Source organism: Panicum hallii, chromosome 1, assembly GCF_002211085.1.
Source record: "Panicum hallii strain FIL2 chromosome 1, PHallii_v3.1, whole genome shotgun sequence".
Lineage (NCBI taxonomy): Eukaryota > Viridiplantae > Streptophyta > Magnoliopsida > Poales > Poaceae > Panicum > Panicum hallii.
The window spans coordinates 54,572,418-54,597,467 of NC_038042.1; the positions used below are offsets into that span (position 1 = coordinate 54,572,418).

The 25,050-nt window shown below is 47.8% G+C and overlaps 3 protein-coding genes across 3 annotated transcripts; 2 read left to right on the forward strand and 1 right to left on the reverse strand.

The window, feature by feature from the left end:
- Positions 1-6,753: 6,753 nt before the first annotated feature.
- Positions 6,754-7,767, forward strand: LOC112875948. Its single transcript, XM_025939995.1, has one exon. The coding sequence runs from the start codon at positions 6,890-6,892 to the stop codon at positions 7,409-7,411; it is 522 nt and encodes a 173-aa protein (XP_025795780.1). The 5' UTR covers positions 6,754-6,889; the 3' UTR covers positions 7,412-7,767.
- A 3,826-nt stretch (positions 7,768-11,593) lies between these two features.
- On the reverse strand, positions 11,594-13,663 carry LOC112876690 (RING-H2 finger protein ATL46-like). The gene has a single exon (XM_025940861.1). The coding sequence runs from the start codon at positions 12,970-12,972 to the stop codon at positions 11,767-11,769; it is 1,206 nt and encodes a 401-aa protein (XP_025796646.1). The 5' UTR covers positions 12,973-13,663; the 3' UTR covers positions 11,594-11,766.
- A 3,554-nt stretch (positions 13,664-17,217) lies between these two features.
- LOC112903310 (kinesin-like protein KIN-4C) lies at positions 17,218-24,884 on the forward strand. The gene is made up of 27 exons (XM_025972586.1): positions 17,218-17,390; positions 17,473-17,617; positions 17,945-18,091; positions 18,193-18,345; positions 18,433-18,683; positions 18,808-18,980; positions 19,077-19,201; positions 19,376-19,412; positions 19,501-19,706; positions 19,783-19,896; positions 20,097-20,183; positions 20,270-20,447; positions 20,699-20,799; positions 21,008-21,106; positions 21,179-21,292; positions 21,354-21,470; positions 21,549-21,629; positions 21,714-21,785; positions 21,860-21,950; positions 22,061-22,086; positions 22,178-22,263; positions 22,821-22,880; positions 22,976-23,203; positions 23,303-23,444; positions 23,550-23,645; positions 23,743-24,255; positions 24,371-24,884. The coding sequence occupies exons 1-27, from the start codon at positions 17,347-17,349 to the stop codon at positions 24,692-24,694; spliced, it is 3,810 nt and encodes a 1,269-aa protein (XP_025828371.1). The 5' UTR covers positions 17,218-17,346; the 3' UTR covers positions 24,695-24,884.
- The last annotated feature ends 166 nt before the right edge of the window (positions 24,885-25,050 follow it).

Sequence of the window (25,050 nt, forward strand, 5' to 3'; positions counted from 1 at the left end):
AACATGACCCGCCGAGAGCAACGGTGAAAGCGAACAGGAGGCCAGCATTTCGACCACGCAACGCCCGGCTCGTCCTCCGCACCACACGAACGTTAACACTTGCAGTAACGCGGCGTCAGTTTCACCTCCATCTCCATCCCCAGGTACAGGACCCGTCGCATCCCATGCCAGCCTTTGTCGCCGCTACTTGCGCCCCTGCATTAACGCCCGCCATGAATGGCCCCCGTGTGGTGATGGCTCAACGACGCGAGCTGGCTGCCGGCCTGGCCCATGGCCGCCACCCCCCCGGCAATCAATAAAACTCTCGAGCTAGATGGAGAGAAGTCCTGGAGCAAACCGGCCCGCGCCTCGTTCTTTTCAGGTTAAGCTTGCTACAGAGTGAGATGCATCAGGGGAACTCGATCAGAACGAACTCTCACGGCCACACGCACGGCAGGGCCGCTGGTGGACGATCGGTGCCGGCGAGCCGTCTCCATCGACTGGCGCCCCACGACAGCGTACTGTACGCCGCACCACCGAGGCGTGCGTGTGGAGGCCGGCCGGCGCCTTCAAGGCTTTTTCCCGGAACGAGGTGGGCGCGGCGCGCTCCGGGCGCCGGCCTGTCCGTGCGCGCGGCGTCGCCGTCGCCCCGGCGCGGCATGCGTCCGCGCGGATTTAATGCCCCGAAAGCGAGCGCCGGGCGCCCAGGCGTACCGTCGCGCGGCCAGTGGCACAACACGGTGGACAGCAACAGCGCGCGCGCGGGCGAGCAGGCAAGCTGACAGCGCGAGGGGAGCCGAACCCGAGCAAGCACGCACGGGACCAGCCATGCATGCATCAGCACCAACAGCGGCCACAAGCCCACGAGCGCGGCCTCAGCCACGCACGTACGCCGGGGAGTAAGTAATGGCTGAAGCTGGACCCATCGTCGGTTTTACCCTGTCGCTCTGATCAGGTGAGCCACAGACGCTGCTGCAGTAACTGATCAACCAGCAGGCCACGCCTTCCTCTGATCTGCAACCGGTGTGTGGTGCCCATGGCGCGCGCACGGGCCTGCGGGTTTAAATGAGGACTAGCTCCATGTTCTGGACTGGACGATCTCAGAGAGGGACCGCGTCATCTGCGCAACAATAATCGTTGCGCTGGGGCTGCTGGCCTGCTGCCAGAACAGCTTCCATGAACTACCAGTTTCAGACACACCAATGTTCAGACTGTGCAGCAAAATCATCCAAATTCCAAAGGTTCATCTGAAGCTGTTCTGGATCAACTTGTGGTTGCAGAGACGTTGTATGTGATGTGAGGTTAGCGAGAGCACACGTCACGGGGGCAGGATCTTGCAATTTGCAGAATGAAAACCATATCCTGTGCCGGTGCAGTTGCTAGAAGACAAGGCGATACTGGTGCCGCTGGAGGCCCTGGCCAGACAGGGGGAGCGCGTCGTGCTGTGGTGGTGGGTTTCCATGTTCTCCACGATGGAGGCACGCCCACGAATCCGTATTCCCATACGACATCTGAATAGGATGGGATGCACGCAAATGATACTACAACAAGAATAGCCATAGGCCTCACACGTAGTACGAATGAAGCAACGGCATCGTTATACACACACACACACACACTAACGCGGCATATATACATCGCAATAGCCAAAAGATGGCGTGAAGGGACGTAGATTATGCGCCCTGTCCCTCGCGGGTGCGAGACAGCAAGTGGACACTAACCCCGGCCTGCCGCCACTTGAGCTATCCTAATCCTAGTACTGCAACTTTCCTCCGTGTAATCAGCACATGTTCTGTTCTGAAGATCAAGAACGAGCTCGCCGGGTATTTTTAAGGCGCGGGTGCTCTTTCTGTCGGGAGCCTTTGGTGGAAGGCAACGAAACTGCTTACATGTAGTGCACTAACGGACTGTTGTCAGGTAGATGAGATGTCAGCCGTATGTTTCAAAGCAAAGGGAAACCATTTCAGAAAGGGTCTGTCATTTGGCAATGAGCACAGCAAAAGCTTGCGCTTTCGGAAGCAAAGTGCAGGTAAAAAGGCTCGTGATGTAGCACCTGCCGGGAGGATCAACCGTGAGTGATGCCAGTGCATTTTTGGCGTCAATCATTGCTGATCGTTAGTGGTAACTGCAACTTTCTGAGAGGCTATTTGCTGCAAGTGTGGAAGCGATACGGATTTTTTTTTCAAAAAATATTATTGGCGGGAACGAAAACCGCAACAAACCCAGTGGACCCTCCACTGAAGTCCCGGACGCACTTGGAGGTTAGCACATTGCGTATTGTGTTCAGTGGCATCTTTCAGGCGCGGGACCAAATCTTCGCAACATCAGGCTGAATGGAACCTTAAGCAAAGGTTCAGTGTCCCTGCAAATGTCACGCTGGACTGGACTCACAACGTCGCAAGCTAAACTGGTCCGACAGAATGGATTGGTCATCTTTCTTCATCTTCTCTGATGTGTAGATCGACGATGGAAATATGCCGACAGGTCGGTAACTGCCACGTAATCTAGATGGGGTTTGGTTATATGCTCACTATCACTTTTGCAGCTATGGTAAGCCTAACTTCCTTACTCTTTTTGACAAAAAGATACCGATACCCACGGGCCTATATTACAATCGATGTGAACAAAGAACGGGCTGTTATGTCAGAGAAGGCAGAAAGATGAAGCAGACATACCCACAACGCTCTGCACTGGAACTTTCAGAAAGCCTGGTACCATTCCCATAACTGAGGACCTCTCTAGCTACACCGCATCCAGATCCTCTGAAAGCCACGCCTCACCTAACGGAGAAGATAAGAGTGCATCGTCACATGACAAATCATTCGATGTAGCAGTTGATGAATTCCATCATAACGAAAAGATAAATAGCAGGACAGGCAGCACCTATCCACATTTAAAAGTTGCTGCAGCACATGAGAATCGACGTGAGCAAATGATCGATGATGGAACTTGTCGCTGCTTCGAATGTTCATTTCAATGGTAGATTCCAGCCTCTCCTACAGACATTCACAACCGGCTTCAATGGAGTGTCACCCTGTGGGATCCTGCGAACAGTGGCACAGAAGAAACCACTGTAACTGTCGGCTCAGCGAATACAGTATAGTACTGGTTGAAAATCCTGCGTGGATTTTACTTCAAAAAAAATCCTGCGTGGACAGTCGATCTGCCTGGAAGCACACCTGCATGTAGCAATACTGTGTCCCTGCAGTAACCACAGACTTATCTTTTGCACTGCGCAGTTTTCTTGTAAATCTATTGAAGCCACAAGGAGGTGTCTAACATTGCCATGATATGACAAGGAAAGTAATCATTTGCGCCCTGTTTGCACGATGATTAGTGGCATGATAAGAGTGACCTAATTCAATGTGTTCTTATCCCCGTACAGTCTTACCAAAGTGTGTTGTCTGGGCACCTGAAGCTTTTTATCAACGAGGCCAAGAACACCCCCTGTTTCCTTTCATCATAAACAGTTCAGAAAGAAAGGATTCTTTCTTTGGTCGAAGGATAGCTCAGAGTTGCAAGTTTCAACGATAATCTTGCACTTTCCCGCTGTCCTACCTACCTGGGCCTCCCGCTCACTTTGGGGCGCCTACGTTTAGTTCATCTGCAGCCTCTACTGGACAAAGCAAGAGCGCGAATGGCTGGGTGGCAGGGACGACTGTTATCGCCGGCGGGTCGCAGAGAGCTGGTCCGCTCAGTTCTGAGCTCCCTGCCCACTTACCTTCTCACAGCCTTGCGAGCGCCAAAACAATTCTACAAGGAGTTTGACAAAGCTCGCCGGCGTTTCCATGTGCTGGTGATCAAGAATTAAATGGGGGACACTGCAAGGTAGCCTGGCCGCGAGTGATCCGTCCAGTTGAATTCGGAGGACTCGGAGTCCTCGATCTTGAGAGGTTCAGCAGGGCGCTACGGCTGCGTTGGTTGTGGTACTCCTGGACCAATCGGGATAGGTCTTGGATTGGGATGGAGCCGCCAGTGGATGACATCGACAGAGCTTTGTTCGCGGCAGCAACACGAGTCCAGGTTAAAAATGGACGAACGGCTTCTTTTTGGCACTCAAGTTGGATAGATGGACAGTCCCCGGCCACTCTGTTTCCTCTGCTGTACATTCACAGCAACCGTAAGAACAGGACTGTGGCGGATGCAATGTTGAATAACCGCTGGGTACAAGATGTCGCACACCATATAAATGAAGAAACTGCTGGCAGACTACTTCCGGCTTTGGTTGCTCATAGAAGGTGAATATTTTGACCCGGAAAATGAGGCTCCGGATGAAATTATCTGGACACGATCCTCGACAGGCGAGTACACAGCATCTTCGGCTTATAAGTTGCAATTCGAAGGCAGCTTTCGGTATCCTTTTTCTAGCCTGATCTGGAAGCCGTGGGCACCTTCTAAATGCAAATTTTTCTTGTGGTTGCTTCTCCAGGATTGCATTTGGACAGCTGACCGTTTGCAGCGCCGGGAATGGCCAAACAACTACTGTCCTTTGTGCATGAGGAATTTAGAGACGGCAAATCATCTGTTTGTAGAGTGCCCGGTCTCAACTGAAGTCTGGTCTCAAGTGGCTACTTGGACGGGTTGTGAGGCTTACAGGCCACAGGGCTGGCATGGTTTGAGCACGTTGGATTGGTTCAGTGCCTTCCCCACCACCCGTCAACACGGAAAGACAAACACAGGAGTTCGCTCGCTTGCCATCCTGGTTATCTGGTGTCTTTGGCAGGAGAGAAATAATAGGATTTTTGACCGTGGCGAGCGGGGAGTGAATCAGCTAGTAAGCTGGATTCAAGATGAGGTTCGGTCGTGGAGTACTGCGGGAGCAAAGTTCCTAGCTCCTTCTACTTTTTGTGCCCCTCTTAGAATGTCTTTCTTTTGGGGGATGTAATTTGTTGCTGCGCCTCTGGCGCACAAACTCTGCTTCTTCTTATTAATATATGCCGGACAGGGTCCGGATCTTAAAAAAAAACGATAATCTCGCACGAGATTTTGAATCAACAGTTGTAGCAAATACATCTCAGTATTGGCTATTATGCCTAAGCCTCCAAAATTCAAACTGCTCTCCCTCTTGTTCGACGACATGAAGCTGAGGCAGGCAATTGGCCAAAAGAAGGTTCCTACCAGTTCTTTCCTATTGAAACGATCGGTGTTATATGCTACGGAGATCACGTCGTTATTTGTGCGAATAGTGTGCGGCTGCATATGCGACTGTGAAAAATCAGAACTCTGATCGTGGATGCAATCATATCAGATGGCTTCCGCACCTGAGACGAAATCTCTGACCAGGCGTTCAGACTGTCAGCGGAAGCATCACCTCAGTTCAGAGACAATCCAGCGTGCAAATCTTGGGGAATTAAAAAAACAAAAAATCAACGCGAAGCTATTAGATACGCAAGTCAGCAAGTGCAAGGTGACATTTGCAAGGCCTCAGCCCTAAATGTACTGTCCGCGCTCGACAGATCAAGCGCTTAGCCTTTGCACCCTGGAGCGCCCAAGAAGGTCAAGACGGCAAGACTGAATTGTTAGGGCGGGCTCAGCGGAGCGACTGCGAGGGCAACAACAAAATCGGCGCCCATGGCGATCCGGCGGAGTTAATCGGTGGCCATGGCGGACTTGCGGATCGCGATGCGGGCGGCGGTTTGGCCTCGTCGTGCAGTTGCATACTTTGCATCCGGAGGGCTCTTTGGGTCGGTTTTGCGTGATTACATGTGGGCCGCCGCTCAACAGATGGGCCTCTTTGTTGCCTTGAAGAAACGACGATGGCCCTGTACTGTACGTTTCCCGAGTCTGAACGGATTTCCATTCAAACTCGTGACACCCAACTGGTTCTCCATGAGCTACGGTCTGGAAAGAAAATGGGCCTTGTTGCGTGGACTTGTGGAGTTCAGACCGTCTTGAGGCCAACCAGCCAACCTCTCGGCGTCAAAAAATTTTATATGTTTGTGACGAAAAATGCGAGACGAACGCGTTCTACTTCCGTCCGCATCAGGAATCCTCACACAGGCCAATATCTGCTGCTGGAAATAAGTCGCCTTCCAAGACTTTGCTTGAAAGCCTCTGGATTATTTCTCTTCTGCTGCGGACCCGATTTTCCTTTCCCTACTGCTGAACTTAAGCTGCTCATCCACTGCGGAAACATTGGTTGAGAAACCCAGCTTCTTTTGAAATTTGAACCAAGAAAATTTAGCCTTCATTACTGGCCTGTTTAATCGCGCTGGCCTGGACAGCTGAATACAGCAGTTATGGTGCAATATTGTTAGCAGTAAGCAGCTGGCTAGCTTTCCTGATGAGCTAACAGTATCGCGTATTCTGTCACTCAACCACGTACAGGTACAGCCAGCTATCCGATCATGCAGGTGGCACCTGGCACGGCCCCGCATCCGATGGGCTCACACGAGGCAAATGGCACGTCGCGCCCGGCGACAACAACTGTACCTGACGCGCGCTGCGCAACCGCCAGCTTCGTCGCCGACCTGTGCCCGCGCTGTCCTTCCAATCCACGCCGCAGAGGCCCCCCTGCGGCCGGTGGCGCGTCGAGGCCGGCGAAGCTTTGGCCGCCGCCGCATGCCATCTTGCAAGCACATCGGCAGGAATGTTCCTCTAGGACCTGCACGATCCGCTAGGAACCTGCATCGAGAAAAAGTAAGCGCAGGGGCCTCTCACGAACGTTGCAAGGCCCCCGGGCCCGCGGCTCCCGGCCCACGTCAGCGAGCCGCGCCAACCGTTGACTCCACCCCGGCCGCGTCGAAACCACCTCCCAATAAAATCCCCGCCGCCCGCATACGGCACAAGCCCACCACAAGAGCCCTCCAAAAAAGATCCACCCGGAAACTCCCAGCCGTCGCGGCCCTCCTGCCGCCGCCGCAGAAGGGTTTCCCGGCCCCAGACCAGACACCACCCCGGCGGGCGGGCGATGGACACCGACCTCGGCGGCGCGTCGGCCGCGGGCATGGACGAGGCGGAGGCGGCCTTCTTCGCGCGGCGCGGCCGCCGGTGCTGCTGCTTCCCCTGGCCCGCCTCCTCCGCCGCCTCCCACCAGCGGGTGGGCGCGGCGGCGGGGCTGGCGGAGGAGGAGAGCTGGTGGCAGCGCGCGGCGGACGCGGTCCTCAAGGTGCGGGAGTGGTCAGAGCTGGTGGCCGGGCCGCGCTGGAAGACCTTCATCCGGCGGTTCGGCCGCACCGGGCCGCCCACGCGGCCGCACCACCACTTCGGCGGCCGCAAGCTCAACTACGACGCCCTCAGCTACGCGCTCAACTTCGACGAGGGCCACGGCGCCAGCCCCGAGGGCGACTACACCGGCTACCGCGACTTCTCCGCGCGCTTCGTCGGCCCGCCGGCCTCCGCCAAGTCCTCCATGGACCTCGGCGGCCGCGACGCGCCGCCGCTCTTCAACCCGCCGCCCCAGCCGCCCCACGACGGAGCCGGACGGGCCTGACCGCTCCGTGGGCCTCCAAGAGACCACCCCGCCGATCGGTCGCCGGATCGGAGGAGACGAGGAACGCTGATTGATCGGTCAAAGGACGTCGGAACCAGAAAAGATGGTGCCCTTTTTCATCCTGGACAGATTCGATTCCCCGGCCGTGTTGGTGGCATGGACAGATTCATCGCTGCTTCGATTCGCTCATCCTCTTCCTCCGTCCCGTCGATCGGTTGGTTGGCCACTGTGTAAAGAAGAGATTGTTACCGCATTCGTTGTCATCTTACATTCTTACTGCTGCTGTAATGGATTCGTTCGTCCTGTCCCAGTTTTGCCCCGATTGAAATGAACGCCACACCATGAGTTTTGATTGATCGACGAAACGTCGCGGTTGCGATCGCCAGCACTGTTTTGCTTCAGAGCTGAGAGAGCCTGGCTGGAAACTTGCATGATTGGCAAGACGAGGCAAAAGAATTCGAATTCTAATTCTAGTTGCGGAAGCTTGCCGTGCTCCAGCTGTGACTGATTGCGACGCACGGATGGGGAAAACCTTGCATGGAGGCGTTCTTCTAGACGCTCTTGCTGCGGGCGGCCGTGCACACCCGGTTTCTGGTCCAACAAGTAAAACAACGAGACCTACCCATGACCGCGGTTGCGTAGCGCGCGTCTCTTCCCAAGTTGTTTCCCCGCACCCACCTGCCGATTTTTCTTCTGAACTGATGATGAACAGGTCTTCCACAAGTTGCCTCGCCACGATCTTGCCTTCAGCGTAAACGGCCAATCGCTGCAACAATGGTGACGTCAATCTGCCTGCTCAAATTTTGACTCGGGCTGTGATTTGACGGTTAAACATAACCTTCATTACTGTGTATAATCACAGGGATCATGCCATCGCCTTGCGATTCAGATTTCAGAGTATCACGGGCTAAAATAATGGAACCCCTGACAGTCTTGATCAATGCCAACCCATGACCATCCAGCCCACAGCTTCTCCGAAGCGTTATCAGATACATCGAGTCTTTCGTGGCGTACCTGATGGTTGATAGAATGCCAGCTAGTAAAGGCCAGCCAGACAACCCGTCCTGCCCATCTGATGACCTCCTGGATTTTAAGTCACTAAGACAAAAGAAGAACAATATTATATAGGCCGATCGTGGTCTGAGTGTATATAGTAGCGACTCTCCTATCTCCTTCATGACCCACATCTGCTGCTTTCATGCCAAGTTCTGTCCATTCCAATCATGCATGGAACCAGTCCTTGATGCTTTATCTGGTGTCTCAATTCAGTGCTGTACCATGAGAAGATACAGCTGACAAAAGTCCATCATAACAGCTATTTAATTAAAGCAGACACTTCAGTTTACACAAAAAACAAATTGTGAAGAAATAGTTTGTTGGCACTTGGCAGCTTGGCATTTGCAAAAGGAGTTGGCATTTGCATTTCATCTGCCAACAAGATATTACTTTAGAGACGTAATCACTGTAGGACATGGTCTTTGAAGCTCTGAAGAAGAACAAAAGTATCTGAGAATCGGCCCAGATCTGGCTTTCCCAGGTACCAATCCCAAACTAGTTGTATCACAGTATCAGATACGAGATCAAATAGCAGCAACCAAAGTAATAATGTCAACAATAATGCTGCCGGATTAGCATCTTGCTAATGATTGCATGAGCTGTATATTACTATCAAGGACGCTAATCATTTGCAAGCAATGATTTACTAGCTCGGATCACTGAAGCCGAATGCTGGAATCTTGTCGGTAACGCCTGGTGCTTAGTTAGTGCAGGTATGTAATGGCTAGCACTTCTTCCTTACGCAATGATTAAACAATCCAGAGGTGAGAATACCAAAATATGACATTACATAGGCTTTCATGCGGCTACTGGTATTACTCCGGCATTACGATACCAATATTGTAGGATGACAAACCTTCAGTCCACCTAGAAACCTAGTCACCACCACCTGGTGCAATAAGCAAAGGTGGAGCAATCTTTGAGTCGAAGCACAACACTTTGAATGATGCACTGACCAGGAAAACAAACTAAGACACATTGATTGTTAAAATTGAACAAAAGCAAGAGCAATATCATAGCAGCATCTATGCTAAGTTCCACATGCAAACTAATCGAACCAACTGTTACTTGACAAATGAAAGAAAAAGAGAAAACAGTTAAGGAGCATCCAGCAGCTGCAAAACTTACAATTGTTATATTTAGAAGGCTTTCAAAGTCCAGAATAGTAGGGCGAAAGGTAATTTTAATCTTAGAAGTGTTACTGTAGTCATATCTCAAATATCTCTCATTTGTTCAAGCGAAATGGACAAGTATTCTTTGAAAATTATAGAGAAAAGTCCGGTTTACACCCTCGAACTCTCACCAAAGTCCGATTTTCAACCTTCAGCTATAAAACCGGATAAGAGAGTCCATCCAACTGTCGAAACCGGACAAATTTGACCCTTAGGGTGGTTTCAAAGGTGGTTTTGTATTTTTTTTTAAAAAAATAAAAAATTCTAATTAGATCTAAAAAATCAAAACTAATTCATTTTAAATCATAAAAATATGAAACTAGTACTAAAATTTTTCTAAAAATGTAACCTATCTATTATTGCTCTATTTGAATCTTCTTTATTAAAAAATAATAGGCATAACTACAAGCAACCAAATACTATGAATATAAAAAAAATGGATCCGAAAAACTGACAAGTATAGTGCCAATAGATGGGTTACATTTTTAGAAAACTTTTGATACCCATTTAATATTTTTCTGATTTAAAATGAATTACTTATGAATTTTTAATTTTCATAAAATGGAAAACCACCTTCTAAACCACCCAAAGGGCCAAATTTGCCCGGTTTTGACAGTTGGATGTCCTATGTTATCCGGTTTTGTAGTTGAAGGTTGAAAATCAGACTTTTGTGATAGTTCGAGGGTGTAAACTGGACTTTTCCAAAAAAATATATATCTGTAACTTCCACTCGAAAGTGTTTCAGACAATGCAGGAATGAAGAAAAGCATCATGCCTTGCTTTCTACAATAACAAAAGAAGCTGCTGTTCTACCATGTTAGCAATAGTTGATTATGGAAAGAGGGGATTAGAAGATCCATAAGGTTGTTCTGGAAGTTTATATTTGAAAGCTTAAAAGTGATAAAGAAAAAAAGAGGTGGTAACTTGGATGTAAAGTCACTGGTATAAAGAATTATGTGAAGTCCCTGCATGTATCTGGGCATCATTCATATTACTTATCACATCAGCAAGTGCTAAGAAATATAGAATTTTTTACAATCAGCCACAGTTTTTAGAAGGTAAACAAGCTAAAAGGTTCATCCCCACCCCACCCTAGCACCACTCAAAAAATTAACAATGATGTTGTAGAACTTCATATTCCTTCTTCAAATATAGATGTGATACCAAACTCCTCTTGTTATAGCTGTTGTTTTTAAGGAAGACTCCTTGTTCAGAAATATATGTTTTCAAGAAGCACGCCAAACTAACTTCCAATGCATGTGCCGTCCTTCTAACAACTTATAGCCATAATAATACTTTGTACACATACTTTGAAAGAAATTAATAGGATTACCATGGTCGAGATCATTACACCTAGATTCTAAAGAGAGATCTTAAAATTCTACTTGTTTGTGAAGGCAAGGGAGCAAATAACAGTGAGCTTGTAAATAAATCCAAGTTTACTGCCATATCCCTCAAAACTTGTTCTAAACCACGAAATGAGGTAAAACATGTATTTGTACTAATGAGAACCTTTGTCGATCGTACCATCATAGAAGGGTCCTAGTACATGCAGTGATATTTATGATGACATCCATGCCAGAAGAAATTACCCTACTACCTCAGAGGTTTGTGCTTAAGGAATATAGGGTTGCAATGTAGAACCCCAAAGTGAGGTCTATAACATCACATCACAATGTCAAATGGTATAATAAGAGGAACACGCTCTATGAGCGAATAAATTGTTTCTTCGAAAAACAAGAAGTTTATTTAAGGAAATAACAACTGCAATGGCCTACACATGTATCACACTGTAGATTAATACAGTCTCCTGTTTGATAATTGCACGCAAGGAAATTGCAGAATCAAGAACAGAAATAGAGTATAAATTGATACTTCATATATGGTGATATGTTTAGGCTTCTGAATGGAATTTTTGGAATACCAACAACATGAGAATATAAACACACCATTGTGAACAATCACAAACAACTATGTGCAATATAGCAAGCCTGTCAAAAATTATCCCTTGATGAGAACGATTGTTTTGATAAGCGCTGAGACACCCTAAATCAGATGAAATAGCTAGAGCTAAGCAATTGAGCAGCTAACATCAGGCGCAAGAAAAACGTAGGACTATAGACAGAGTCACATATTTAACTTATCTCCAGCAGCATTTCTTTTCATCCATGGTAAGCTCCCAGTATCTGAGCAAGTGTCTGGATGAGCTGGCAGCTTGCCCTTCACACTAGACCACTGCCAAATCTTCGACACAGAGAAACTCTCGCCTTTGTTCCTCGCACAAATCCGCTTGCCCTCCATAATGTCAGCATTGGCGGAACTTAAGCCAGCAGCACATCTTCCTTTAAACCTGCTGCTTGCACCATTTGTGCCGCGACCTGGCTGGAGAGCTACTCGAAGTTCAGAAGCCCCAAGAACATACTGGTAAGTGCCCATGGAGAAACATCTCCTTGCATCCAAGCTACTACTGCTACTCTCCCCTGGCTCCTTGCTCACCATACCAGCTGCATTGACATTGCCAACAACACCATCGACCGCACCCTGGTTTCCAACATTCTTGAACTTCCCAAGCCTTACTGGATAGACCCTTTTCTCAGCCACTGGCTGCTCCTCACCAATGGATTTCTGCCTGGAAACTTGGGATCCATCCTCACAGTCCTCCGGTAGAGGCTCCTCCTCCAACCTCTCATCAAAGTCAAACAACAGGTTCTCTATCGTCATCCCAGGAATAAAGAGCGTACCGCGGCAAAGCGGGCATGTTGAATTGGACAGTAGCCATGTATCTATGCACTGCAGGTGGAAGGCGTGTCCGCACACCGGCAATAGCCTGAGCCTGTCCTCCCCATCAAACTCGCACAAGCACACTGCACAGTCGAACGGCTCCTTGTTGCCACCAATGATTTCGCGGTACGCGAACACAGGCAGCGCATCAATGAATGCCTGATCGAGCCCGGAGTCGTGCAGATGGAACAGCTGCTGCAGCTGCCGGTCCATCGCCGCGTCCCGCGCGCCTGTCCGGTGCGGCGACGCAGCAGACTCTCCCATGGCGGCACCACGGCCGTGCTGCTTCTTTATCAGTAGCCTCACGAGGAGGTGGAGCAGCCCGGAGATGAAGAAGATGACCGCAAGAATCACTATGATGAACAGCACCGCAGGGCTGATCTTCCCATTGCCGCTGCCGCTGCCGCTGACACTAGCCGTCTGCACCTGCGGTGGGGACTGAGTGTTGTATGGCGGCGCATCCCTGATGAAGCCGCGGAGGCTGGGCGAAGGATATGGGAAAGCGGATGGCGGCGTGGAAGGAGATTGGGACGAAGCTACTGTTACAACCATCTCCTGCAATTTCGGATTGGGAGGAGACACCCACAGCTCATCTGATCTGATGGGGGGAGGACGGCTCAGCGGTAATCGACCGAGCAAAAGGTGCAGCAAATCTGTAGCACAAACCCAGCCAAGAACCCAGGAAATTAAATCTGTAGCTGAAAAGATCGGAGCTCCCCACCTAAAAAGGCCAAATTTGGTGCAACCGAGAAGGCTCCAAGCACTAGAGACCAAACTGCGTGGACACTTCCGGGGTGGAGCCCGGATCAGCAGCAGCGGGATGCCCGCGGAGAAAGGGAAGCAGCGAGGCACGCGCCTCACGAATTCGAGGAGGAGGGCGGCTCCGCTGTGCTGACAGTGGTGGCGACGGGGGCCGGTGTTGACGGCGGACACGGACGTGCAGGGGAGGGAAAGGGGCGGTGGCCGCGGAGGAGGAAGCGGCGGTGGCGAGAGCGTGGCTTTTGGCTTCGTGTTTCGGGTGGTGGTGTGGTGGACGCCGGGGGGCGCGGGTGCGCGTTCGCTTTCGGCTGCTACCTTTCACAGGTCTCGGTGCCCCTGGGGAAATACATGGACCCCGTAGGCCGTAGCCGCTGTAGGTCGGGGCGGTGGCAAGCCGCGGCAGACGTGCAGCTCCCGTTTGACTTCATGGATCGCGGCCTTCGATGCCACGCGACGCGACGCCAAAACGTAGCGGCACGGCGGCAACCAACCACGCATCCGCCCCCCGGCGCCCGGCGTTCGCAGCGGCCCCGGCGCCTGTGGGTGGCTTTGGAGATTTCTTGCGTGTAATTGGGTTTGGCTAGTTAACTCCAAAGCCTTGCGTGCCACCATAGAAGGCCTCGTGACCTCGTCCACCGGGAAGAGATCCGTGCAACCTGTCAACGAATTTTGACTCCCTCTGCCTCTGGAGCCATGGACCATGGCAGGAACAGCGAGTTCAGAGCCATTCATTATAGGGGGCCATGTCGTCTGATCGGGTGTCGGTTGTCACTGTCGCCTGGGACCTCCTAGCTCTCTGGTCGGCAGCACGGGAGGGGTCAGCCGGCTGAGCTCGTGGCATGTGAGTGAGTTTTGGCCGTTTTGCCGTGAGAATGTGCAAGGCGCCAGCGGCCTCGCTGTGCTGCACATGTAACTGCCGTGGCCATTCATCGCGAGCACGAGAGGAGCGTCATGTGTAGAGGACCCAGAACAAGTGGGTCGCCGTTTCAAAAGAAAAACAAGAAGAAATCAGAGCTGGGTCGAAGTCGAAGCTCTAGACTTCCACACACTTGAAGCTCAGGAGTGTTCGCTACTCACAGTCACAGGGCTCCTGTGGGCTGCCCTGGTTTCCTATCTAATTGTAACTACTCCAGTGCTCCTATGGGCTATGGCCCATTTGGATTGTAGAAATGAATGGCAAAACGAAAACTGGATTTCTGTGTTTGTGAGAGGGGGAAGTCCTCCAAAACCATATGGAAGATCGGACTTTTCCAAAGGAAATGAGTGAGCCAAAAATTCGTGAACAGTGCCGCAGGGCTGATCTTCTCATTTTCTCAAGAGGAGGTCGATAGCGGTGCAAGATCCAGGAATGGATGTGCTTCTAAAGGCTATAACACGTCCATGCTACACAAAAGCGTATTGACAAAAGATTAGGAGGAACCCACGTTCACCTAAATTTTTGTTAAGAATCGTGGAAATCGTTTATAAATTTTAAACGGATAAAATGTAGATGCGCCCTTCCATACAATTTGATTAGTACATGGATAGTGTTGTGATATGATGTACTTCATTAGCACGCTGGGATGAAAGTGAAAAACAGAAAATCCTTTTATAATGGCTCATTTTTTTGGTTTCTTCATGTTTTGCGGCAAGACAGGAAATGAATTTGATAATTGCAGGCACAAAACAAAGATGAAGTAATATGGTGAAAGCAGAAACAATGTAGATTCTTTCGATCATTCTAGAGTTTCCCAAAAAAATTGACGATAATTATCGACAATAAATTCATATTCTTTTTTCAAACTCTGCAAATCAAATTATATACATGCTTAGTATAAAAAAGTTGCATGGATTAATTCAAACCACTACTGTTAAGATGATGTTATTTATTATAGCAATTCATAAACAATGAATAGTTAATGGCCAAAAGCTACGTTTGAAAACTCCTAGTTCTAAAATGTGCTATGTACTGATGGACGGAGGGATATCAAGCATGTGACTTGTGAAATATTAATGGTTGTTCCTATGCATGTGCTTGTGCTAGTGCTTAAGAGTTTTAGCTAAGAATTATCGAATCTTGACCGATATCAATAGCCCTGGGCATCGGGTAAGTCGGGAAAAGTAGGTCAGGTAATTCGGGTAGTTAAAATTTTGGGTAATGAGAACTGCTACCCGAAATTTACCCGAAAAAAGAAATACCCGAAAATTCAGGTTCGGGTACCGGGTAATCCCGATTACCCGATGAGCGTGGCGTGAGTGGCGGGGTGCTGGACGACGGCCGGCGAGGTGCGCGGGGGCAGCGGGGGCGCCGGGCGCCGGCGGTGGCGGCCTGCGACGCGGGCGCGACGGCGGCAAGGGCGGAGCAGGTGGACGCAGGCAAGGACGACGACCGGCGAGGTGCGCGGGGCCGGCGGGCGTCGCCAGGCGCCGTCGGCGGCGGCCCGCGACGCGAGCGCGGCGGCTGGGAGCCTGCGAGGGCGGAGCAGGGGGACACCGCGAGGACGACGGCCCGCGAGGTGCACGGGGGCGGCGCCGGTGGCGGCGGCCTGCGACGCGGGCGCGGCGGCTGGGAGCCTGCGAGGGCGGAGCAGGTGGATGCAGTCGACCGCCGGCGAGGTGCGCGGGGGCGGCGGGTGGCTTGGGGTGCGACTCGCGAGCAGGTGGGGTCCGCTGCCTGCGACGCGGCCTCGTAGGTCCCTGGGCGGCGGACGGGATGGGAGACGGGGAACGGGGACGGGGAATCAGGCTATCAGGCATCGAGGGAGCTGGATGAGGATGGCTTAGAGTTAGGGTGAGAAAGTTTGTGGGCCGGTAGAGATGGGCTGAGTACTTCTATTCATACTGGGCCTCATCCAGATTTCGGGTATCTCAGGATATTCGGGTACCGGAGCTCTGTACCCGAATTTTCCGAACTAATTTTGGGTTTCACGATGTCCTATCCAAGATATCAATCGGGTAATATGGGTTCCGGTATTTTGGAAACAGGTTCGAGTATTTTAGGTTCAATTTTCGGGTTCGGAAAATTGTGCCTAGTCCTATATATCAAGGTGTTTTTGATGGGATGGTTTCGACCAACAAATAACAATGCTAAGCATTTTGAAAAGGCTGAACTTGTAACAAAGAGTTAAAAATAACGCAATATCTCATATTCCCGTGTCCAGATAATTGTGCTATATAAGGTTCAAGTGTGAATTCTCAAAGAAAGAAGAATTAACATTTATATATGGGTACCAAGATCTTAAGCTTGAGCATAGCTACGCTAGGCCTAGCTCAAGTAATCATTTGAGTTCGAAGCATAACAAATCCTGCCTTGGTTCTACCAAAACTCAAAGTATGTTTGTGCGAGTTCAGTGACAACTGTTGAAGTTGAAGTTGAAGTGCCGAGTACTTGAGTGAAACTAGGCTCAAACAAACAGCAGTACAGCACTGGTGACATAGCCTCCAGACTTGGAATTGTACTTGGCCCAATCGAGCCCATTTTAAACCTGAGCTAATAGTAAGGGGATTTGACCCTACGGATGGCTCAATGTCAAGTTGTTGATCCAATTTAAGTTTTGAGATTCCCTTCCAACAAGGCAGGCAGTGGCCAACAAAAAGAGCCGTTCTCATGGGCAGAGTCGTCACTTCCTCTGGTTTGAATTCGAAATCGCATCCAGAGGTCGAGTTGTCTGCAGCTGCATCTGGGGCCACCACCTCATCCTGCACCCATAGACCACGTCCTTGGACCACCGCTGACCCAGCCAGCCACGGTGCGGTCGATCCGGAAATCCAGTCCGCAAATCGACGGCGCAGATGCCCCATGCACATAGACCAGGTTCGTCGAGCCTTCTCCGGATCGGTGCGGCCCCGTTTCTTGTCACCTGACACAGAACTTTCATACACCTAGTTCATACACCAGCGCCAGCATGTTGGTCCGCACGGCCGTCGCACCATTAAGAGACCGGTCCATAGACACGGTCTGCGTTAAGAGGAGGGAGCCGCCGCAGCCCGCAGGTCACGCGACGGCGACGCCCTAATTTTTCGAAATCCTCCGGGCGGGCGCTTCTCGCTCTCACCCGTTCGCCATTCCGCCCATCTCTCTCTCCCTCCCTCCCTCCCTCCCCCCCAATCTCCTAGAGGGGGCGATCGATCCCCAATCCTAGGCTCGCCGCGTCCCCAATCCCCGACCCAAGCGCAGCTCGTCGTTGTATGTCGCAGAGCGTCGTCAATCCGGCCAGATCCGCCGGTTCGAGGTGATTTCTTTCGCATTTTGGGCGGCGATTTTGGGGTCTTTTCCTGTTTCTGGTCTGATCAGCTTGGAGGATTTGTGGTTAGGGTTCCGATGGAGAACCAGGAGGCGGCGGCCGCGCACCAGCAGAAGGACAGCGTGAAGGTGGCCGTCAACATAAGGCCGCTCATCACGGTGGAGCTGCAGGACGGCTGCACGGATTGCGTCACCGTCACGCCCAGGGAACCGCAGGTACCGATTTGTTTGACGGCGGGTGGGTGTCTGATCCGGTGTGATCTGCTGGGGAGAATTTGATGCTTCTGGGACTTGGGTGCCGAGATGAGTAGTGGAGGATTTATTCTCAGGACCATCGTATTTGCTGGTTTAGAGACTGTTGGTATTCAAGAATTTCGATGGTAGTAATTAGTTTTCCGGAAATGTAATTTATAACTGTTGGATCACAGCACTTGACGCATATGAACTCAGCATTTCCCACTTTTGTTACGATATCCATTTTTTGAAATGGCTTGTAGGCTCAGTCGCTCAGATAGATGATAGTTTGTTTCTGTGCCATTTCAGGTTCAAATTGGGCCGCATGTGTTCACTTTTGATCACGTCTATGGCAACTCGGGCCCTCCATCATCATTAATTTTCGAGCAATGTGTGAACCCACTGATTGACGCATTATTCAGTGGATACAATGCTACTGTTCTAGCATATGGACAGGTGCAATACTGTTGTATGATGAAATTACTTGTGTCTTGGTAGGCTGACTGTCTTTTAGATGATTATTCTGTTACTTAGTTGCTGGTCTTTGAAAATTGTAGACGGGTTCTGGCAAGACGTATACAATGGGTACTGATTATAGTGGTGAAGGAAACTGTGGAGGGATAATTCCTCAAGTTATGGAGACAATTTTCAGAAAAGTTGACACCTCAAAGGATGGTGCAGAGTTTTTAATTAGGGTGTCTTTTATTGAGGTAAGATAGTAGCACTTGCCTCTTTCTTATTTGTACCAGCAGCTGTTAGCTTGTTATCATTCTGTGGTTTGTTGCTATGGATTTCAGATATTCAAGGAAGAAGTCTTTGATTTGCTCGATTCAAATCATGCTGCTGTAAGACTTGATTCAGTCTCTGTACCCAAATCATCAGCACCTGCCAGAGTGCCGATTCAAATTCGAGAGACCCCAACAGGAGGCATAACCCTTGCTGGCGTCACAGAGGCTGAGGTGAAGTCTAAAGAAGAAATGGCATCATATTTGATACGTGGTTCCTCGTCACGTGCAACAGCAAGCACAAATATGAATAGTCAGTCAAGGTACAATGTGCATACATGAAGTCTCTTTCTGTCAGGACCATTAGTGTGGAGTACATTTCTATTCTGTTTGTTCACCATCTTAGGTTCTAATAACTTTTATTTGAATGGTGCTGCTTATCTGTAGTCGCTCTCATGCCATCTTTACAATATGTGTTGAACAAAAGAGAACATCTGGTACATCTGACAAGTCAGCTAGCAGTGACTATGATATATTATCATCAAAGTTTCACCTAGTTGATCTTGCCGGTTCTGAAAGGGCCAAACGTACTGGAGCAGATGGACATAGACTTAAAGAAGGTAATGAAGGCTCTCCAAACCTTTGTACATGTCAGTTTAGTTCATCAGATAATTGGGCAACTGGTTTTAAGATTGTTGTCTATTTCATGTCCACAGGAATACACATAAATAAAGGCCTTCTAGCTCTTGGCAATGTTATAAGTGCATTAGGTGATGAAAAGAAAAGGAAAGAAGGGGCATTTGTATCATATCGGGATAGCAAATTAACCCGCCTTCTACAGGTAAGACTTTTATGTTTATAGTAAATGTAATGTCTCAGCACTAATTTCCATGCTATTGTTTGGTAATATATGCAGACCTCATCATTTCAATTTCTTTGTGAGATATTGTTTAGAAATCACTAGCCTTCTTAGATTTACATGGGACATGTCTAAGGGCTTAAATCATTTCTGCAGGATTCTCTAGGTGGAAATAGCAAAACTGTTATGATTGGTAGGTCTACCCCCCCCCCCCCCCCTGTGGACATATCCTAGCATTGGAGGCTCTTAATAACTTTTGTTTTGCAAATTTTGTCCCGCAGCATGCATTAGTCCTGCTGATATAAATGCAGAAGAAACGATAAACACACTCAAATATGCGAATCGTGCACGCAACATCCAAAACAAAGCTGTGGTGAACCGTGACCCAGCTACAGCTGAGATGCAAAAACTGAGGAGCCAGCTGGAGCAGCTTCAAACTGAACTGTTGTTCTCCCGCAGTGGGAGTGCAGCGTTAGAAGAACTTCAGGTAGGTTTGTCTTTTCTTGATTGGCTGGTCCAATTAGTTGATTTTATCATCTGATTTTGTTTCCTGTGTCTATCAGTTACTGCAGAAAAAGGTCTCTCTGCTTGAGCTAAAAAATTCTGAGCTTAACCATGAACTTAAGGAAAGAGAATTGTCATGTGAGCAGTTGTCCGAACGTGCACGGGCTGCTCAGGTATCTATCATTCCTTCTGCTCAAAACTCATGGTTTTATTATGTAACATTTTCATTGGTCTAAATATATGTCTTTGAAACATGGTAGTATATGTTTGGTTTCAGAATCACGTGAATTAGTTTATAGCACTTGAGCTAGCCAGTTAGATGAAAACTGCTGTTACTGTGGCAAATTAATAAATTAATTAAATGTTGACACAGTTGGAAAGGGATCAGTTAATGCTGAAGATTGAATCAGCAAGGAATGGAAAGTCATGGGATGCTATTGAAAATGCTGATCTCAGCCAAGTAAGTGAAGTTACATTTATATGCTCAATAAAGATTTATATACACCTTGTTATAAAATCTTACTACAACTTTTTTTTCCTGATAAGGACGTGGACCTTATGAAGAGCTACATATCAAAAATCCAGCAGTTAGAGAGTGACTTGATGCGGCAAAACTTCTCCAATGCTTGCAGACATGGTTTACATGACCAATTAGCCATGGAAAGAGACATACTTCTAAATGACCTGGGTTCTGAATGTGAAGTAGGAACACCTGATGTTTCAAGTGAGCCACCGATAAATTTCGTGAAATCACTTAAACAAGTTCCATTTTTTCATCCACTTGACCCTTTTTAGTACATTTAACTGCTACCAGCACACTAACCAAGTGCCTATGATTAACTAGTTTCGATTTCAGAAATTGAACCTCTGTATCAGATTTTTTATTCACCAAACTTTTTCCTAAAACTGTTGCATATTTTCCATCCTGGAACCTGTCCTTTTCAGACTCTATATCAATAACTATGCTATCTTTAGGTGAAGTTGATGAAGAAGAAAAGGAGAGAGAACATTCATCCATGCAAGACCAACTGGATAAAGAGCTACAGGAACTGGATAAACGACTTCAGCAAAAGGAGGTACTATTCTTCTATCTCAACTATTGTGGTTTCTTAAAATTAAATTCATTCTCAGCATCATGTTTGGTAACCCCTACTAGCACTAGCATTTTAGTTCTGCTTTACATGTACAGATGTTGTTATGTATCACTCAATCTGCTAGCCCATTATATTGTATTTTGATTCACATTGAACCGTATAATTATACCTCCTTTTCATGTTTCAAAAGGCAGAGATGAAACAATTCGCCAAGAGCGATACCTCTGTTCTCAAGCAACATTATGAGAAGAAGTTAACTGAGTTGGAGCAAGAAAAGAAAGCTCTTCAGGTTTTACTAGCTTACTTTACTGACATTATGCTTTTTTTACGGACACGCTAGTAACACTCTTTTTGTTTATAGAAAGAAATAGAAAACCTTCGCCATGCATTAACCAATATATCTTCTTCTACGGATGAGAGTGCTCAAAAACTGAAAGAAAACTATCTTCAGAAGCTGAACGCACTTGAATCTCAGGTTTGTACTTCAGCTGAATGCTTGTTCCATTCTTCATATACTAACTGCACAACATTTGCAGGTCTCTGAACTCAAGAAAAAGCAGGAAGCTCAACAACAGCTTCTAAGGCAAAAACAGAAAAGTGATGAGGCAGCAAAACGTTTACAAGAAGACATTCAGCGCATAAAATCTCAGAAGGTGTTTTCTCCCCCCCAAGTTTCCCGAATGCAATTAAGTTTTTTTTTCCTTTTACATATATTCCTTTCATTCATGCAGGTTCAACTTCAACAAAAGATCAAGCAGGAATCCGAGCAATTTAGATCTTGGAAGGCTGCCCGTGAAAAGGAAGTACTTCAGGTAATTTTCTGGCAGGCACTTGTTTCCTGTAAACTCCTTTCTCGTGCGAGCTAGATGTGATAGTGCTGTATTTGCATTAATTAGCTCAAGAAGGAGGGGAGAAGAAATGAATATGAGATGCACAAGCTCTTGGCCTTAAATCAGAAGCAGAAAATGGTCAGTTTCTTTTCCCCCCTTTCTGCTTTAAAATAAAATGGTTGTCACCTACAACGTTCTGTTTGAAACTGTAGGTCTTACAGCGGAAAACTGAGGAAGCTGCAGCTGCAACAAAAAGATTGAAGGAGTTGCTGGAAGCAAAGAAGTCATCTCGTGAAACATATGGTAGGAAGCTACATCCGATGGCTTCAAATTCATGAAACTTAGGATGATGTGTGTTCATTAATCATAGCTGATGATATTTTTACTACCTGTTTGGTTTCCTATTTTTTCAGGAGGTGGGAATGGTTCAGGGATGCAGGTGTGCTTTAAGAAACATTTGTTAGGAAATGCAAATACTGGTTCTCACACACCTATACAATGTCTGAAATATTCTTTTTATATGTTTCTAGGCTGTAATGCGAGCCATCGATGATGAACTTGAAGTAACTGTAAGAGCACATGAATTACGCTCATATTACGAGCGACAAATGCAAGAGTAAGTCTCTGTTTAAGTTGTTCATAGTTGGTAGACCCTAATCTTCTATTGCTTTTGTTGTTTTGTGGTGAGTTATATGCAGAGCATTATTTTATGATGTGACAGATAGATTTGTAGTTATTCACTGTAAACATGCGCTGAAAATAATTTGCTGCTGTAAACTTGTACTCCCAGACCACTACAGAATTAGCTAGGGATCAATTAGTAGGACAATGCATATACAAATTGAATAACATCATTTCATTGATAGTACAGTTGTAGAAAGTTGTTCCAACAAATAACTCTGTGAAGGGAAATAATGTGAGAGTATCTAAGATTTGCACTGACCTAATATGTTGAAATTCTTGACCAAATTTTGGCGTTATTTACTGTCTCCAAAGTTCCTTATGACTTGATGTACCCATATGGCTATATTAATGATTCACCCCTTTTCCTTTATACATCTGGCTGTGTAATATATGACCTGTAATTCTAATATAGTTTTGTACAATGTCTCTTCTGCATATGTTTTGTACAATTACGCCTTTTTTACATGGCCTTTTTTTCTTTTTAAATAGGAGAGCGGCGATATCGAAGGAAATAGCCAAACTAAAGGAGGAAACAAAGCACAAGATGAGGTTGGTTGATTTACATCTCATTTTTTTTGTGAATGTTAGTTTGTTATATCTGTTTCAGTCTCTGGAATGCTGCTTACTAATTTTTATTTCCATAGTGACTGTCCTCAAGCTATGTCTCCTAGTGCTAGAAGTTCTAGGATCTCAGCATTAGAGAACATGCTATCCTCGTCATCTAGTACTATGGTGTCTATGGCCTCTCAACTGTCAGAAGCAGAGGAGCGGGAGCGTTTGTTCAATGGTAAAGGTAGATGGTACCATGTCAGGTCCCTCCCAGAGGCTAAGAACATTATGAACTACCTTTTTCAGTTAGCATCTTCTGCTAGGTATGCTGTACTTTGCTTTCCTTCAATGCATTTTGTGGTGGATCTTATGGATGCCCATTCCTGATTCGTGGGTTCTTATTTTCTTTGTTTTCTTTTTAGGTGTCAAGTACAGGATAAAGAGGTGGCTTGTAATGAAAAAGAACACATCATTAGTGAATTGAAGGAAAAGGTGGTTGTGCTTAATAGCGGGATCAGGCAGTTAGAAATGCAAGTAAAAGATCTAGGCCACCAAAATACGCAGGTAAAAAGATCTAGTGATACCAAAGTACGAAATACCTAAATATTTTGCATTTTGATATTTAGATATAACTTGGTTTTCATTGCTCACATGCTAACTAATTGGCAGCTTTTCACTGCATTGAACAATGCAAAGAAATCTGTTGGCTCTTCAAGGAATGGCACTTGCGTTTCAGAAGATGGTCAGACTTATGCCTTGCGCAAGGTATTTTTGCGACTTAAAGTTCTTCTAGATCTCATCTATTGATATCGTAGTCAATGTGCACTTGTTAAATATGCCTGACCGTCTGTTCTACTTGTAGAGTGTTCGACCTTCTCAGTATTTCGGTTATAGTAAGAACGATTGGTTGGACGATATGGACACATCAGACTCTGAATACTCAGGAGAATTAGAAAATATGAGTGAGGAGTCTGATGCAGACTGGGTACAGTCGACCAGGAAAGTCAGAAAGCACCGGCGAACAGTGTCCAGTCATACAAACCCTAATCTGGATTATCCAAACACACAAGAAAGTGCTGAACCAGAGAAGCCCACTGATGAAAAGTGCATTTCGCCCAACGATGTTCCATCAGGCGGCTGCTCATGCTCAAAATTCTCCTCGTGCAAGACCAGCAAGTGCGAGTGCAGAGGCTCAGGTGCACAATGCGGTCCAGGCTGTGGTTGTAAGGACATCAAATGTTCTAATAGGGATTCTTCTTCAGATAACCCAGAAATAGTCAATCAGGGAATCATGCTTCTCGAGAATGCTTTCTGTGAGAAGGATGCGCAGGATGCAGAGCCAAGAAAGCCTTTGGCTGATATTGGTAATAATACGGTAAGTACTGTGATCCCCAGTTTGGCTTAGAATCACTGCATTCATCTGCAGGTTTGTAGCTAACAGTTCATTGACATTGATGCATTGACTTGGTTTGCAACTGTTCTGTTCTCAGGTTAACCAAACTGCAGAGACAAAGAAGAAACCAAGGAAAAACTGGCGCAAATCGACTGTTCAGCTCGTCCCAGCCCCTCCCACGCCCTCTGTGCCAGAGACTACCGAAGCTGCCCCGCGGGACAGAGCCGACATCCCCCTCAAGCTGCCGCGAGCCATGTCCTCCGGGCCCGCTGAGGGCAACCCTCCTCCCCTCACGGACCGCAATGCCGCCAAGCCAGGCGAGTCCATGAGCGCCGGCAGCAAGGAGAGCACTGCCGCCACGAGGCCGCCGTCTCAGCTGAGAAAGAACGCCACCACCGAGAAGGAGAACCAGTTGCGATGATCCCTGTGCTGCGGAAGCCTGTGGTTGTGAAGATGGGGGAGGCCGCCTTGGCGTCCTTCGACTCTCGAAGGAAGGGGATGTCGCATTGTATTGCAAAATGTTGTTGTGCCTTGTACGTGCCTTAGCTCTGCTTTGGCTGGAACACAACGCTTTTGTACGGAATGGTGCAGTAACATAGTGGGTTAATTTATGCCGATCTCGTAAATTGTGCCCGCTCCTTTTGAACACCGCCTTAGTCCGTTAAGCCTCCTTTGCGATGTTTTTCGAGTTGTTCGGTGTGGACAATGATCGATGCAGATGCTACTGGTAAATGGTGCAACGATATAGCAAGGGTGAATTCCGAGCAATCTATGCAC